Raw genomic sequence first — 15,769 nt, forward strand, 5'->3', positions numbered from 1 at the left:
AGGCGGCTGCGTTTGTCTGTAATGACGCCCCCTGCCGTGCTGAATACACGTTCAGACAAAACGCTGGCCGCCGGGCAGGCCAGCACCTCCAAGGCATAAAAGGCTAGCTCTGGCCACGTGGACAATTTGGAGACCCAGAAGTTGAATGGGGCCGAACCATCAGTCAGTACGTGGAGGGGTGTGCACAGGTACTGTTCCACCATGTTAGTGAAATGTTGCCTCCTGCTAACACGTTCCGTATCAGGTGGTGGTGCACTTAGCTGTGGCGTGTTGACAAAACTTTTCCACATCTCTGCCATGCTAACCCTGCCCTCAGAGGAGCTGGGCGTGACACAGCTGCGTTGGCGACCTCTTGCTCCTCCTCTGCCTTCGCCTTGGGCTTCCACTGGTTCCCCTGTGACATTTGGGAATGCTCTCAGTAGCGCGTCTACCAACGTGCGCTTGTACTCGCGCATCTTCCTATCACGCTCCAGTGTAGGAAGTAAGGTGGGCACATTGTCTTTGTACCGGGGATCCAGCAGGGTGGCAACCCAGTAGTCCGCACACGTTAAAATGTGGGCAACTCTGCTGTCGTTGCGCAGGCACTGCAGCATGTAGTCGCTCATGTGTGCCAGGCTGCCCAGAGGTAAGGACAAGCTGTCCTCTGTGGGAGGCGTATCGTCATCGTCCTGTGTTTCCCCCCAGCCACGCACCAGTGATGGGCCCGAGCTGCTTTGGGTGCCACCCCGCTGTGAACATGCTTCATCCTCATCCTCCTCCACCTCCTCCTCATCCTCCAGTAGTGGGCCCTGTCTGGCCACATTTGTACCTGGCCTCTGGTGTTGCAAAAAACCTCCCTCTGAGTCACTTCGAAGAGATTGGCCTGAAAGTGCTAAAAATGACCCCTCTTCCTCCTGGGCCACCTCCTCTTCCATCATCGCCCTAAGTGTTTTCTCAAGGAGACATAGAAGTGGTATTGTAACGCTGATAACGGCGTCATCGCCACTGGCCATGTTGGTGGAGTACTCGAAACAGCGCAACAGGGCACACAGGTCTCGCATGGAGGCCCAGTCATTGGTAGTGAAGTGGGTCTGATCCGCAGTGCGACTGACCCGTGCGTGCTGCAGCTGAAACTCCACTATGGCCTGCTGCTGCTCGCACAGTCTGTCCAGCATATGCAAGGTGGAGTTCCACCTGGTGGGCACGTCGCATATGAGGCGGTGAGCGGGAAGGCCGAAGTTACGCTGTAGCGCAGACAGGCGAGCAGCGGCAGGGTGTGAACGCCGGAAGCGCGAACAGACGGCCCGCACTTTATGCAGCAGCTCTGACATGTCGGGGTAGTTGCGGATGAACTTCTGCACCACCAAATTCAGCACATGCGCCAGGCAAGGGATGTGCGTCAAACCGGCTAGTCCCAGAGCTGCAACGAGATTTCGCCCATTATCGCACACCACCAGGCCGGGCTTGAGGCTCACCGGCAGCAACCACTCGTCGGTCTGTTGTTCTATACCCCGCCACAACTCCTGTGCGGTGTGGGGCCTGTCCCCCAAACATGTGAGTTTCAGAATGGCCTGCTGACGTTTACCCCGTGCTGTGCTGAAGTTGGTGGTGACGGTGTGTGGCTGACTGGATGAGCAGGTGGAAGAAGAGGAGGAGGAAGCTGAGTAGGAGGAGGAGGAGGAGACAGGAGGCAAAGAATGTTGCCCTGCGATCCTTGGCGGCGGAAGGACGTGCGCCAAATAGCTCTCCGCCTGGGGCCCAGCCGCCACTACATTTACCCAGTGTGCAGTTAGGGAGATATAGCGTCCCTGGCCGTGCTTACTGGTCCACGTATCTGTGGTTAGGTGGACCTTGCCACAGATGGCGTTGCGCAGTGCACACTTGATTTTATCGGACACTTGTTTGTGCAGGGAAGGCACGGCTCTCTTGGAGAAGTAGTGGTGGCTAGGAACAACATACTGTGGGACAGCAAGTGACATGAGCTGTTTGAAGCTGTGTGTGTCCACCAGCCTAAATGACAGCATTTCATAGGCCAGTAGTTTAGAAATGCTGGCATTCAGAGCCAGGGATCGAGGGTGGCTAGGTGAGAATTTACGCTTTCTCTCAAATGTTTGTGAGATGGAGAGCTGAACGCTGCCGTGTGACATGGTTGAGATGCTTGGTGACGCAGGTGGTGGTGTTGGTGGTACATCCCATGTTTGCTGGGCGGCAGGTGCCAACGTTCCTCCAGAGGCGGAGGAAGAGGCCGAGGCGGCAGCAGCAGAAGAGGTAGCAGGGGGAGCCTGAGTGACTTCCTTGTTTTTAAGGTGTTTACTCCACTGCAGTTCATGCTTTGCATGCAGTTGCCTGGTCATGCAGGTTGTGCTAAGGTTCAGAACGTTAATGCCTCGCTTCAGGCTCTGATGGCACAGCGTGCAAACCACTCGGGTCTTGTCGTCAGCACATTGTTTGAAGAAGTGCCATGCCAGGGAACTCCTTGAAGCTGCCTTTGGGGTGCTCGGTCCCAGATGGCGGCGGTCAGTAGCAGGCGGAGTCTCTTGGCGGCGGGTGTTCTGATTTTGCCCACTGCTCCCTCTTTTGCTACGCTGTTGGCTCGGTCTCACCACTGCCTCTTCCTCCGAACTGTGAAAGTCAGTGGCACGACCTTCATTCCATGTGGGGTCTAGGACCTCATCGTCCCCTGCATCGTCTTCCACCCAGTCTTGATCCCTGACCTCCTGTTCAGTCTGCACACTGCAGAAAGACGCAGCAGTTGGCACCTGTGTTTCGTCATCATCAGAGACGTGCTGAGGTGGTATTCCCATGTCCTCATCATCAGGAAAAATAAGTGGTTGTGCGTTAGTGCATTCTATCTCTTCCACCCCTGGGGAAGGGCTAGGTGGATGCCCTTGGGAAACCCTGGCAGCAGAGTCTTCAAACAGCATAAGAGACTGCTGCATAACTTGAGGCTCAGACAGTTTTCCTGATATGCATGGGGGTGATGTGACAGACCGATGGGCTTGGTTTTCATGCGCCATCTGTGCGCTTTCTGCAGAAGACTGGGTGGGAGATAATGTGAACGTGCTGGATCCACTGTCGGCCACCCAATTGACTAATGCCTGTACCTGCTCAGGCCTTACCATCCTTAGAACGGCATTGGGCCCCACCAAATATCGCTGTAAATTCTGCTGGCTACTGGGACCTGAGGTAGTTGGTTCACTAGGACGTGTGGCTGTGGCAGAACGGCCACGTCCTCTCCCAGCACCAGAGGGTCCACTAACACCACCACGACCATGTCCACGTCCGCGTCCCTTATTAGATGTTTTCCTCATTGTTCCCGTTCACCACAATTTTGAGAATGGCAAATTTGGGAATGCTTTTTCAACCCAGAACAAAAAGTCTGCTTTTACGGTCACTACAAATAACTTGACCAGCTAAAACTGTGCAGATTTGGTTGAATAGAGATGTGAGACCTGTTTTTTTTTTGCGCTGTGTGACAGTTATAGGTTTAATCACAGAATGACACTTCTATCAGCACGCTAGCGTGTGTCTTAGGTTTTTCTGAATGACACTATCAATACCTTCAATGTAAGATTTTCTTTTTGGGATAGATTTCAAGTAGGCCTCAAATACCACAAACTAGTTATTTTGAGAATGGCAAATTTGGGAATGCTTTTTCAACCCAGAACAAAAAGTCTGCTTTTACGGTCACTACAAATAACTTGACCAGCTAAAACTGTGCAGATTTGGTTGAATAGAGATGTGAGACCTGTTTTCTTTTGCGCTGTGTGACAGTTATAGGTTTAATCACAGAATGACACTTCTATCAGCACGCTAGCGTGTGTCTTAGGTTTTTCTGAATGACACTATCAATACCTTCAATGTAAGATTTTCTTTTTGGGATAGATTTCAAGTAGGCCTCAAATACCACAAACTAGTTATTTTGAGAATGGCAAATTTGGGAATGCTTTTTCAACCCAGAACAAAAAGTCTGCTTTTACGGTCACTACAAATAACTTGACCAGCTAAAACTGTGCAGATTTGGTTGAATAGAAATGTCAGGTCTATTTTTTAGGCGCTGGGTGACAGGCTCAACTTGCCCCTGATGTAATATATGGCCAAAAAATAACCACACTGTTGATGGTTAAATGCACTTGGGTGACACAGGCTCAGCCTGCAGCTGATGTAGTATATGGCCAAAAAATAATCAGACTGTTGATGGTTAAATGCACTTCGGTGACACAGGCTCAGCCTGCAGCTGATGTAGGATATAGCACAAAATAACCACACTATCGATGGTTAAATACACTTGGTGATAGCTCGTGCTGGCGCACCACAAGTCACAAAATGGCCGCCGATCACCCCAGAAAAAAAGTGATCTAAAAACGCTCTGGGCAGCCTCAAAAAAGTGAGCAAGTCAATAATAGCACTTCAATGATCCACAGCTGCAGATCGATCACAGAATGAAGTCTTTTGGAGGAGTTAATCTGCCTAATCTCGCCCTAACGTCGCAGCTGCAACCTCTCCCTATACTGATCATAGCAGAGTGACGTGCGGCGCTACGTGACTCCAGCTTAAATAGAGGCTGGGTCACATGGTGCACTGGCCAATCACAGCCATGCCAATAGTAGGCATGGCTGTGATGGCCTCTTGGGCCAAGTAGTATGACGCCTGTTGATTGGCTGCTTTGCAGCCTTTCAAAAAGCGCCAAGAAAGCGCCGAACACCGAACCCGAACCCAGACTTTTACGAAAATGTTCGGGTTCGGGTCCGTGTCACGGACACCCCAAAATTCGGTACGAACCCGAACTATACAGTTCGGGTTCGCTCATCCCTAGTTTTGGGGTGTCATTTTACATATACCCATGCTGGGTGAGAGAAATATCTCGGCAAAAGACAACTTTTCCCATTTTTTTTATACAAAGTTGGCATTTGACCAAGATATTTATCTCACCCAGCATGGGTATATGTAAAATGACACCCCAAAACACATTGCCCAACTTCTCTGGAGTACGGAGATACCACATGTGTGAAACTTTTTTGCAGCCTAGATGCGCAAAGGGGCCCAAATTCCTTTTATGAGGGCATCTTTAGACATTTGGATCCCAGACTTCTTCTCATGCTTTAGGGCCCCTAAAATGCCAGGGCAGTATAAATACCCCACATGTGACCCCATTTTGGAAAGAAGACACCCCAAGGTATTCAATGAGGGGCATGGGGAGTTCATAGAATTATTTTATTTTTTTGTCACAAGTTAGCGGAAATTGATTTTTAATTTTTTTTTCTCACAAAGTCTCCCTTTCCGCTAACTTGGGACAAAAATTTCAATCTTTCATGGACTCAATATGCCCCTCATGGAATACCTTGGGGTGTCTTCTTTCCGAAATGGGGTCACATGTGGAGTATTTATACTGCCCTGGCATTTTAGGGGCCCTAAAGCGTGAGAAGAAGTCTGGAATATAAATGTCAAAAAAATTTTACGCATTTGGATTCCGTGAGGGGTATGGCGAGTTCATGTGAGATTTTATTTTTTGACACAAGTTAGTGGAACATGAGACTTTTTTTTTTTTTTTTTTTACAATTTCAAAAAAATGTCTGAATGGAGCCTTACAGGGGGGTGATCAGGGAGTGTATATGGGGTTATCACCCCCCTGTCATTGATCACCCCCCTGTAAGGCTCCATTCAGACGTCCATATGTGTTTTGCGGATCCGCGGTGTCAGTGTTTTGCGGATCCACGGATCCGCAAAACACATACGGACGTCTGAATGGAGCCTTACAGGGGGGTGATCAATGACAGGGGGGTGATCAGGGAGTCTATATGGGGTGATCACCCCCCTGTAAGGCTCCATTCAGATGTCCGTATATGTTTTGCGGATCCGATCCATGTATCCGTGGATCTGTAAAAAACATGCAGACTTCTGAATGAAGCCTTACAGGGGGGTGATCAATGACAGGGGGGTGATCAGGGAGTCTATATGGGGTGATCACCCCCCTGTCATTGATCACCCCCCTGTAAGGCTCCATTCAGACGTCCGTATGTGTTTTGCGGATCCGATCCATGTATCCGTGGAACTGTAAAAAAACATACGGACGTCTGAATGGAGCCTTACAGGGGGGTGATCAATGACAGGGGGGTGATCAGGGAGTCTATATGGGGTGATCACCCCCCTGTCATTGATCACCCCCCTGTGAGGCTCCATTCAGATATCCGTATGTTTTGCGGATCCGATCCATGGCTCCGTAAAAAACATACGGACGTCTGAATAGAGCCTTACAGGGGGGTGATCAATGACAGGGGGGTGATCAGGGAGTCTATATGGGGTGATCACCCCCCTGTAAGGCTCCATTCAGATGTCCGTATATGTTTTGCGGATCCGATCCATGTATCCGTGGATCTGTAAAAAACATACAGACTTTTGAATGAAGCCTTACAGGGGGGGTGATCAATGACAGGGGGGTGATCAGGGAGTCTATATGGGGTGATCACCCCCCTGTAAGGCTCCATTCAGATGTCCGTATATGTTTTGCAGATCCGATCCATGTATCCGTGGATCTGTAAAAAACATACAGACTTCTGAATGAAGGCTTACATGGGGGTGATCAATGACAGGGGGGTGATCAGGGAGTCTATATGGGGTGATCACCCCCCTGTCATTGATCACCCCCCTGTAAGGCTCCATTCAGACGTCCGTATGTGTTTTGCGGATCCGATCCATGTATCCGTGGATCTGTAAAAAACATACGGACGTCTGAATGGAGCCTTACAGGGGGGTGATCAATGACAGGGGGGTGATCAGGGAGTCTATATGGGGTGATCACCCCCCTGTAAGGCTCCATTCAGATGTCCGTATATGTTTTGCGGATCCGATCCATGTATCCATGGATCTGTAAAAAACATACAGACTTCTGAATGAAGCCTTACAGGGGGGTGATCAATGACAGGGGGGTGATCAGGGAGTCTATATGGGGTGATCACCCCCCTGTAAGGCTCCATTCAGACGTCTGTATGTGTTTTGCGGATCAGATCCATGTATCCGTAAAAAACATTGACGTCTGAATGAAGCCTTACAGGGGGGTGATCAATGACAGGGGGGTGATCAGGGAGTCTATATGGGGTGATCAGGGGTTAATAAGTGATGGGGGGGTGTAGTGTAGTGGTGTTTGGTGCTACTTATTACTGAGCTGCCTGTGTCCTCTGGTGGTCGATCCAAGCAAAAGGGACCACCAGAGGACCAGGTAGCAGGTATATTAGACGCTGTTATCAAAACAGCGTCTAATATACCTGTTAGGAGTTAAAAAAATCGCATCTACAGCCTGCCAGCGAACGATCGCCGCTGGCAGGCTGGAGATCCACTTGCTTACCTTCCAATCCTGTGAACGCGCGCGCCTGTGTGCGCGCGTTCACAGGAAATCTCGCGTCTCGCGAGATGACGCATAGATGCGTGACTCTGCCTGGAGCTGCCGCCTCCGGAACGCGATCCTGCGTTAGGCGGTCCGGAGGCGGTTAAGGGTGTGCACACTTATGCAACCATATTATTTTATATTTAGATTTTTTCTTCCCTCTACCTAAAATATTTCAGTTTGTTTTTCAATTGTATATCCTTTTCATCTTGCCTTTTTTCCTTCATATTTTTATACATGTCATGTAATAAAGTTGATATTTTTTATATATTATTTCCACTGGCTTTTTTGTTATGTTTTTCAATTGAGTTGTACAGTTTATAGGTCACATTAAAGGTGGAAAAAGTTCTTAAATTATTTATCTTTGTCTCATTTTTTTACATCACAGAAACCTGACATTTTAACAGGGGTGTGTAGACTTTTTATATCCACTGTAAATGAAAAAGATTGATACCCACACCCACAGAAGAGTCCATTACGACTTTATTAGAATCACACTTACATGTGTCACCAGCTGTTAACAACAAAATACCCCAACTTTATATCATGCATCAGACATAATTAACACCAACTAGGCTGTTTAGAATGGGCAGAGCCACATCCACAGCATGCCCGCGATGTGGTGAACTCGAAGCAGACTTCTGGCATATCATGTGGAGCTGCAACCCGATAGCTAAATTTTGGAAGGAAGTTACTGATTTTCTTTCTTTGTTGCCGACACAGATAGATTGTACCCCTGAGATCTGCCTGCTAGGGATATTGAACAAAGAAAATTGGGATCACTATATGACAATATTTTTAAGGGAGGCACTGTTTATGGCAAGGAAATGTATTGCTTTGAGATGGTATAGTCCCAATACACCAACTCTGACCATGTGGAAATCACAAATTAACCAGATCTTACCATATTTAGTACTAGTGTTTAAACACCGTAATAAGCCACCCAAATAGAGTCTGGGGTCTTTGGTGCGAGTCGCCACACACTATGTACACAACCTCAAGAATGTTACAAGCCCTATTGTCGGCTTGGGGTACCTTGGGTCTGATGGATTAAAGGGGCTGTCCGATTATACTACCTGATACCTGACAGAGAACTTAGGGGGTAGGGAAAATGCATTGGCTGATTGGAAATAATTGAAAAATGTATCCGTTTTAAGTTTATTATGCACTAATGAGCAAAAGAAAATGGAATGCAAGATTACACTGTATCTGATAATAAGAGTATGTGATATTGTTAATTTTACTTTTGTCAATTAAAAAAAAAAAAAAAAAGGGGTTCATTGGGTTATCAAGATCAGATCAGCGGGGGTCCGCCACCCCAGCCGATCAGCTGTATGAAGGGAAGGTGCGTGCACTGTGCATGTGCAGTCTCTCGTCTCTCTTCCTGCTTGCTACTGCTACCCTTCATACAGCTGATCAGCTGGGGTGCCAGGTGTTGGATTTCCACCCAGAGTACCCCTTTAATATGTTAGTCTTGTGCATGTGTTTTTATGTCTGCTGTCATGGAGCACGTTCACACTCCCCTTCTGCTGTGGATTATATATGGCATGTTACTTAATGGCTTGCAGTAGGCAGCAGCAAGGGACTCTTATACATAGAGAGACGATATTGGCCCCGATATTTACTATTGTGTCTGCACCAAAAATGTATCTAAAAAAGTGGCACAAATTGGTGCATCTAGGGCAGTGGTGGCAAACCTATGGCACGGGAGACGGAACTCAGAGCCCTCTCTGTGGGCACCTGCACCCTGGAAAAAGTCTAAGGCCCCTTTCACACGAGTGAGTTTTCCGTGCGGGTGTGATGCGTGACGTGAACGCATAGCACCCGCACTGAATCCTGACCCATTCATTCAAATGGGTCTGTGTACATGACAGTTTTTTTTTCCACGCATTAGTTCTGCGTTGCGTGAGAATCGCAGCATGTTCTATATTCTGAGTGTTTTACGCAGCCCTGGCCCCATAGAAGTGAGCTTCAGTGAAAAAAGCATTGCATCCGGAAGCAGGTGCGGATGCAATGCATTTTTCACAGATGGTTGCTAGATGTTTGTAAACCTTTTTTTATCACGCGCGTGAAAAACGCGTCAAAACGCATTGCACCCGTGCGGAAAAAACTCAACACAATCGCAGACAAAACTGACTGAACTTGCAAAATGGTGCGAGTTTCACTGAACGCACCCGGACCTAATCAGTCATGCTCATGTGAAAGAGGCCTAAGGACTCTTTCACACGGGCGTTGCGGAAAAATGTGCGGGTGCGTTCCGGGAACACCCGTGATTTTTCCGCGTGAGCGCAAAACATTGTAATGCGTTTTGCACTCGCGTGAGAAAAATCGCGCGTGTCTGGTACCCAAACCCGAACTTCTTCACAGAAGTTCGGGCTTGGGATCGGTGTTCTGTAAATAGTATTATTTTCCCTTATAACATGGTTATAAGGGAAAATAATAGCATTCTGAATACAGAATGCATAGTAAAACATCGCTGGCGGGGTCAAAAAAAAAAAAACATTTTTAACTCGCCTTAGTCCACTTGTTCGCGGCCCGGCATCTCCTTCTGGCTTCATCTGATCTCTGTGCAGCAACAGGACCTGTGGTGACGTCATTCCGGTCATCACATGGTACGTCACATGATCTTTTACCATGGTGATTCACCATGGTAAAAGATCATGTGACGTACCATGTGATGACCGGAGTGATGTCATCAAAGGTCCTTGACCTATAATTAATGCTCACCACAGGTCCTATTCAGTAAAGGGGACAGAAGGAGATGCCGACATCGCGATCAAGTGGATTAAGGTGAGTTAAAGAGGACCTTTCACTACTGTACAAACTAAAAACGAACTATATCAGTGGGCAGAGCGGCGCCCAGGGGTCCCCCTGCACTTACTAGTATGTCTGGGCGCCGCTCCGTTCGCCCGGTATAGGCTCCGGTGTCTGCGCTCCCTCTGACTGATTTCTTGTATGAGGCGTGTCCCTTGCTGCAGCGCTGGCCAATCGCAGCGCACAGCTCATAGCCTGGCTATGAGCTGTGCGCTGCGATTGGCCAGCGCTGCAGCAAGGGACACGCCTCATACAAGAAATCAGTCAGAGGGAGCGCAGACACCGGAGCCTATACCGGGCGAACGGAGCGGCGCCCAGACATACTAGTAAGTGCAGGGGGACCCCTGGGCGCCGCTCTGCCCACTGATATAGTTCGTTTTTAGTTTGTACAGTAGTGAAAGGTCCTCTTTAAATGATTTATTTATTTATTTTAACCCCTCCTGCGCTGTTTTACTTTGTATTCTGTATTCAGAATGCTATTATTTTCCCTTATAACCATGTTATAAGGGAAAATAATAATGATCGGGTCTCCATCCCGATCGTCTCCTAGCAACCATGCGTGAAAATCGCACCGCATCCGCACTTGCTTGCGGATGCTTGCGATTTTCACGCAACCCCATTCATTTCTATGGGGCTTGCATTACGTGAAAAACGTACAGAGGAGCATGCTGCGATTTTCACGCAACGCACAAGTGATGCGTGAAAATCACCGCTCATGTGAACAGCCCCTTAGAAATGAATGGGTCAGGATTCCGTGCGGATGCAATGGGTTCACCTCCCGCAACGCATCCACGCGGAAAACTCGCTCGTGTGAAAGGGTAGGCCTCTTTCACACGAGCGTGACGGATTGGCTCCTTTTGCATTCAGGGTGCGTTCAGTGAAACTCGCACCATTCTGCAAGCAAGTTCAGTCAGTTTTGTCTGCAATTGCGTTCAGTTTTTTCCGCGCGAGTGCAATGCGTTTTTCACGTGCGTGATAAATAACTGAAGGTTTACAAACAACATCTCCTAGCAACCATCAGTGAAAAACGCATCGCACCCGCACTTGCTTGCGGATGTAATGCGTTTTTCACGCAGCCCGATTCACTTCTTTGGGGCCTGCGTTGCGTTAAAAACGCAGAATATAGAACATGCTGTGATTTTCACGCAATGCAGAACTGAAGCGTGAAAAAAAACGCTCATGTACACAGACCCATTGAAATGAATGGGTCAGGATTCAGTGCGGGTGCTATGCGTTCACGTCACGCATTGCACCCGCGCGGAAAACTCGCTCGTGTGAAAGAGGCCTAAGGCTTACCCATATGCCTTAGACTCTTCCTGCCATTCATCAGCGCAGGGCGCACTATGAACAGCACAGGCAGCACATTGAATATAGGCAGGCTATTATAGGTAAATGATAAAGTACATAGAAGATAGACGATATTGGACTGTAGTATTTAGGTTAAATTGCAGTGTTGGCACTTTGGGATAAATATGTGGGTTTTGGGTTACAGTTTGGGCACTCTGTCTCTAAAAGGTTCACCATCACTGATCTAGGGTTTCTGTACTTTTTCAAAAATGCTCATGAAGTGAGTGGGGCTGCATAGGAATAAGGCAGGGCTTAAGATGCGCCTTTTGTGCCAAAATTTCAGTACAGTTCTGGTGTAAAAATCCTTCTCAAAGTAAGGGGTCATGCACATGGCTGTTGCCTGGCCATGCCTGTATTGCAGTTCGCAAACAGTGGGTCAGCAAATTACGGGCATATCATGGATGCGCATCCATTCACTTGAATGGGTCCCTAATCCAGATAATAAGGTGCGCTGTGGAACGGAGGCACAGATTGGAAGCCCACCAAAGCATTACAGAATGCTTCTGTGGGTTTTCTGTCTGTGCCTCCGCACTGCAAAAAAGTAGTGGCTGCATTACTTTTTTGCAGTGCAGATCGTGGACCCTATTGGTGGACACACAATCGGTGCAGGTGCATTGCGGACTGCAGCACTGGCCTGGCTGGCACACGTTCGTGTGCATGAGCCCTTAGCCAACCAACATTTGGTATAGTCAGAGAACAGTGTTTGTCCCTGCTGCAGCCTGGTGCAGGTCTAGACAGCCAGTCTAATCTTACACCACCTTTACAATTAATAAATGTGGCGTATTGCATCTGTAGATTTGGCTGTTCTGGCAGCAGTATTGGTGTTCAGTTGCAGCTGTTGCTTGGCTGAGGTTTCCATAAAGATGTATAAATGAATCGATTGTCTCATCTCTGTATTCTTCTGTTGGCAGAGCTGTACAGAACATGGTCCTCTTGTCAGACAGTCAACTGCATCTCTTCCTACAGAGTCAGCTCTCAGTGGGTGACATTGAAGCCTGTGTGAAGGGACATCGACCATATACTGCTACAGAAGCTATCCTAAATTATGCCATATCCAACAGAGGATGGACTCAAGAGGAAACACTCTCTAGGTAGTAGGAAAGGACCTTTGGTAATGCAGATGTAAAGGGAAATCCATAGGCCAGCCTTCACACTTTGCACTTTCCATTTGGAATGACTTTAAAAATATACCTGGCACCTCTTTGTGTTACCTCGTGCAAGGTGTGCTGAGTTTTCATAGATATTCACACTGGCATACTTTGTTTCATGCATGATTCTGAAAATGCGTGAGATGATGGTTCATCTAAAAATGGCTTTATGACAGATGAGACCTGTACGGAGAACAGCTGGTGACCTGCATGGTGAACAACATACCGCACAGACCATAACCGCATTATTTACTATTCCTACCAATGTCACCAAGACCTGTTCGACCCAGGACCCAGTTTGTAACCAGAAAATCAGAGGCTCCCTGGTGTTTATACGTAACACACAGTGCTAGATCTGGTGTCTTTGAAAAATCACTGATCTAGGTCTTCAGTCTGTTTTCTTGCACTGCTGGATTGTGGGTCTGTGTGGGAATCAGAAATGTAATACAGCAACAAAAAACAACAACTTACCAATGGCTCCATGACTGCAGTGTCTATCTCGAAGATGAACACATGAGCTCTGCTTCCTGGACTTCTTAGAATATACTTTTACCGGGCATTTTACAACCTGATTGTTTTAGAATAAATCCGCAATTTTAAAGAACACGGCTCTACTTTCTTTTAATTTTCATGTCAATGTACATGGTTTTGGCTGCAAAGCATCTGCAGTGTGTGAACTAACACTAAAGCCAGTATCTAACGACAACATATCGTAATTAATGATATGTTGCGGCTTTTCTGAAGCAGAATGTCTCCATTTATTTCAATGGGGAATGTACTATGCACCGAAATCCACAATACATAAATAAAATACACAAAGACATCTGCACCCTAATCCATGCGTAAAAATCAGCATTAGGGCTTATGCACACGAACGTGTGCAGCCCGTGTTGTGGACCACAAATAGTGGTCTGCAAATCACGGGCACCAGCCGTGTGGCCACCATTTGTGGCTGCGGACTCATTCACTTGAATGAGACTAAGATCCGCAAGATTCAGTCCTCACTGCAAAAAAAAATAGAACATGTTATATTTGGCACGGACCGAAATACCACGGAAGCGCTCTGTAGTGCTTCTGTGAGCTTTTACTCAGTGCCTCCGCTCCATATCTTGTGGACCCATTCAAGTGAATGTTTGCGGGCCGCAATACAGTCAGGTCCATAAATATTGGGACATCGACAATTCTAACATTTTTGGCTCTATACACCACCACGATGGATTTGAAATGAAACAAACAAGATGTGCCTTAACTGCAGACTGTCAGCTTTAATTTGAGGGTATTTACATCCAAATCAGGTGAACCGTTGTAAAAATCCGCACCTGTGTATTTTATCATGATGTGATATTTTTATAGAGCAAGTCGTTACGGACTCAGGGATACCTAATATGTCTATTTTTCTTTTTTTTGCTAAGTTTTACGCAGTAAAAGTTTTTTTGAAAAAAAAAAGCTCCTGTATCAGCCCGATCGGCGTGCCGTGCCTCTCCGGCACTGGTATAGTACAGGCTGTGCAGGTGGTATATATTGATGACCTATCCTCAGGTCATCAATATCTGATCTGTGGGAGTCCGGCACTCCTGCCGATCAGCTGTTTCCTCTTCATTAAACTGCGCGTTGTCTCCCTTGCAGCAGCATAGTGTAATTATAAGTACTCGCTCCATCCACTTGAATGGAGCGAATACTTGTAATTACACTGCACTTCTGAGATGGTGGGCATTGTAATGAAGAGGAAGTAGAGCTCGCATGGAGTGTCACCTCCTCTTTAACCGCCTAACGCAGGATTGCTTTCCGGAGGCGGTCAATTCATTCCTCCTGGACGCGCCGGTGCGTCATCTCGCGAGAGGCGAGATTTCCTGTGAACGCGCGCACATAGGAGCGCTCGTTCACAGGAACCGAAGGTAAACGAGTGGATCTGCAGCCTGCCAGTGGCGATCGTTCGCTGGCAGGCTGTAGATGCGATTTTTTTAACCCCTTAAAAGGTATATTAGATGCTGTTTAGATTACAGCGTCTAATATACCTGCTACCTGGTCCTCTGGTGGTCCCTTTTGCTTGGATCGACCACCAGAGGACACAGGCAGCTCTGTAAGTAGCACCAATCACCACTACACTACACCCCCCCCTGTCACTTATTAACCCCTTATTAACCCCTGATCACCCCATATAGAGTTCCTGATCACCCCCCTGTCATTGATCACCCCCCTGTAAGGCTCCATTCAGACGTCAGTATGTGTTTTGCGGATCCGCGTACCCACGGATCCGCAAAACACATACGGACGTCTCAATGGAGCCTTACAGGGGGGTGATCACCCCATATAGACTACCTGATCACCCCTCTGTCATTGCTCACCCCCCTGTAAGGCTCCATTCAGACGTCCGTATGTGTTTTGCGGATCCACGGATCTGCGAATCTGCAAAACACGGACACCGCGGATCCGCAAAACACAGACACCGGCAATGTGCTTTCCGCATTTTGAGGATCCGCACATTGCCAGAACTATATAGAAAATGCCTTTTCTTGTCCGCAATTGCGGACAAGAATAGGACATGTTCTATAGGCTCTACAAAAAACGCAGTGTTCGCCCGATCAGGCCTGATCTTGTGCGCACACTTGTGTTCAGTCCGCCCCACCGCAGTGACAGAAATAATATTTTTCTGATCACTGCAAAAACACCGTAAAATCGCTGCGGCGCTATAAAAAGATCACTTTTGAGGGGCATGGCGAGTTCATAGAAGATTTTTTTTTTTTTTGTCACAAGTTTGCGGAAATAGATTTTCTTGTTTTTTTGTTTTTTCTTACAAAGTCTCATATTCCACTAACTTGTGACAAAAAATAAAATCTCACATGAACTCACCATACCCCTCACGAAATCTAAATGCGTAATTTTTTTTAGACATTTATATTCCAGACTTCTTCTCACACTTTAGGGCCCCTAAAATGCCAGGGCAGTATAAATACCCCACAAGTGACCCCATTTCGGAAAGAAGACACCCCAAGGTATTCGCTGAGGGGCATATTGAGTCCATGAAAGATTGAACTTTTTGTCACAAGTTAGCGGAAAGGGAGACTTTCTGAGAAAAAATAAAATAAATTTCCGCTAACTT

The 15,769-nt window shown here is 47.4% G+C and overlaps 1 protein-coding gene across 2 annotated transcripts in view; it reads left to right on the plus strand.

The window, feature by feature from the left end:
• Positions 1-13,255, plus strand: part of SNX11 (sorting nexin 11) — a 61,042-nt gene extending 47,787 nt beyond the window's left edge. For both annotated transcript variants that reach the window (XM_040435602.1, XM_040435601.1), the window contains one exon: positions 12,433-13,255. In XM_040435602.1, coding sequence (XP_040291536.1) covers positions 12,433-12,616 — 184 coding nt within the window. In that variant the 3' untranslated portion in view covers positions 12,617-13,255. The remainder of the gene's footprint in view (positions 1-12,432) is intronic.
• Positions 13,256-15,769: the final 2,514 nt, after the last annotated feature.

This window comes from Bufo bufo, chromosome 6, assembly GCF_905171765.1.
Source record: "Bufo bufo chromosome 6, aBufBuf1.1, whole genome shotgun sequence".
Taxonomy (NCBI): domain Eukaryota; kingdom Metazoa; phylum Chordata; class Amphibia; order Anura; family Bufonidae; genus Bufo; species Bufo bufo.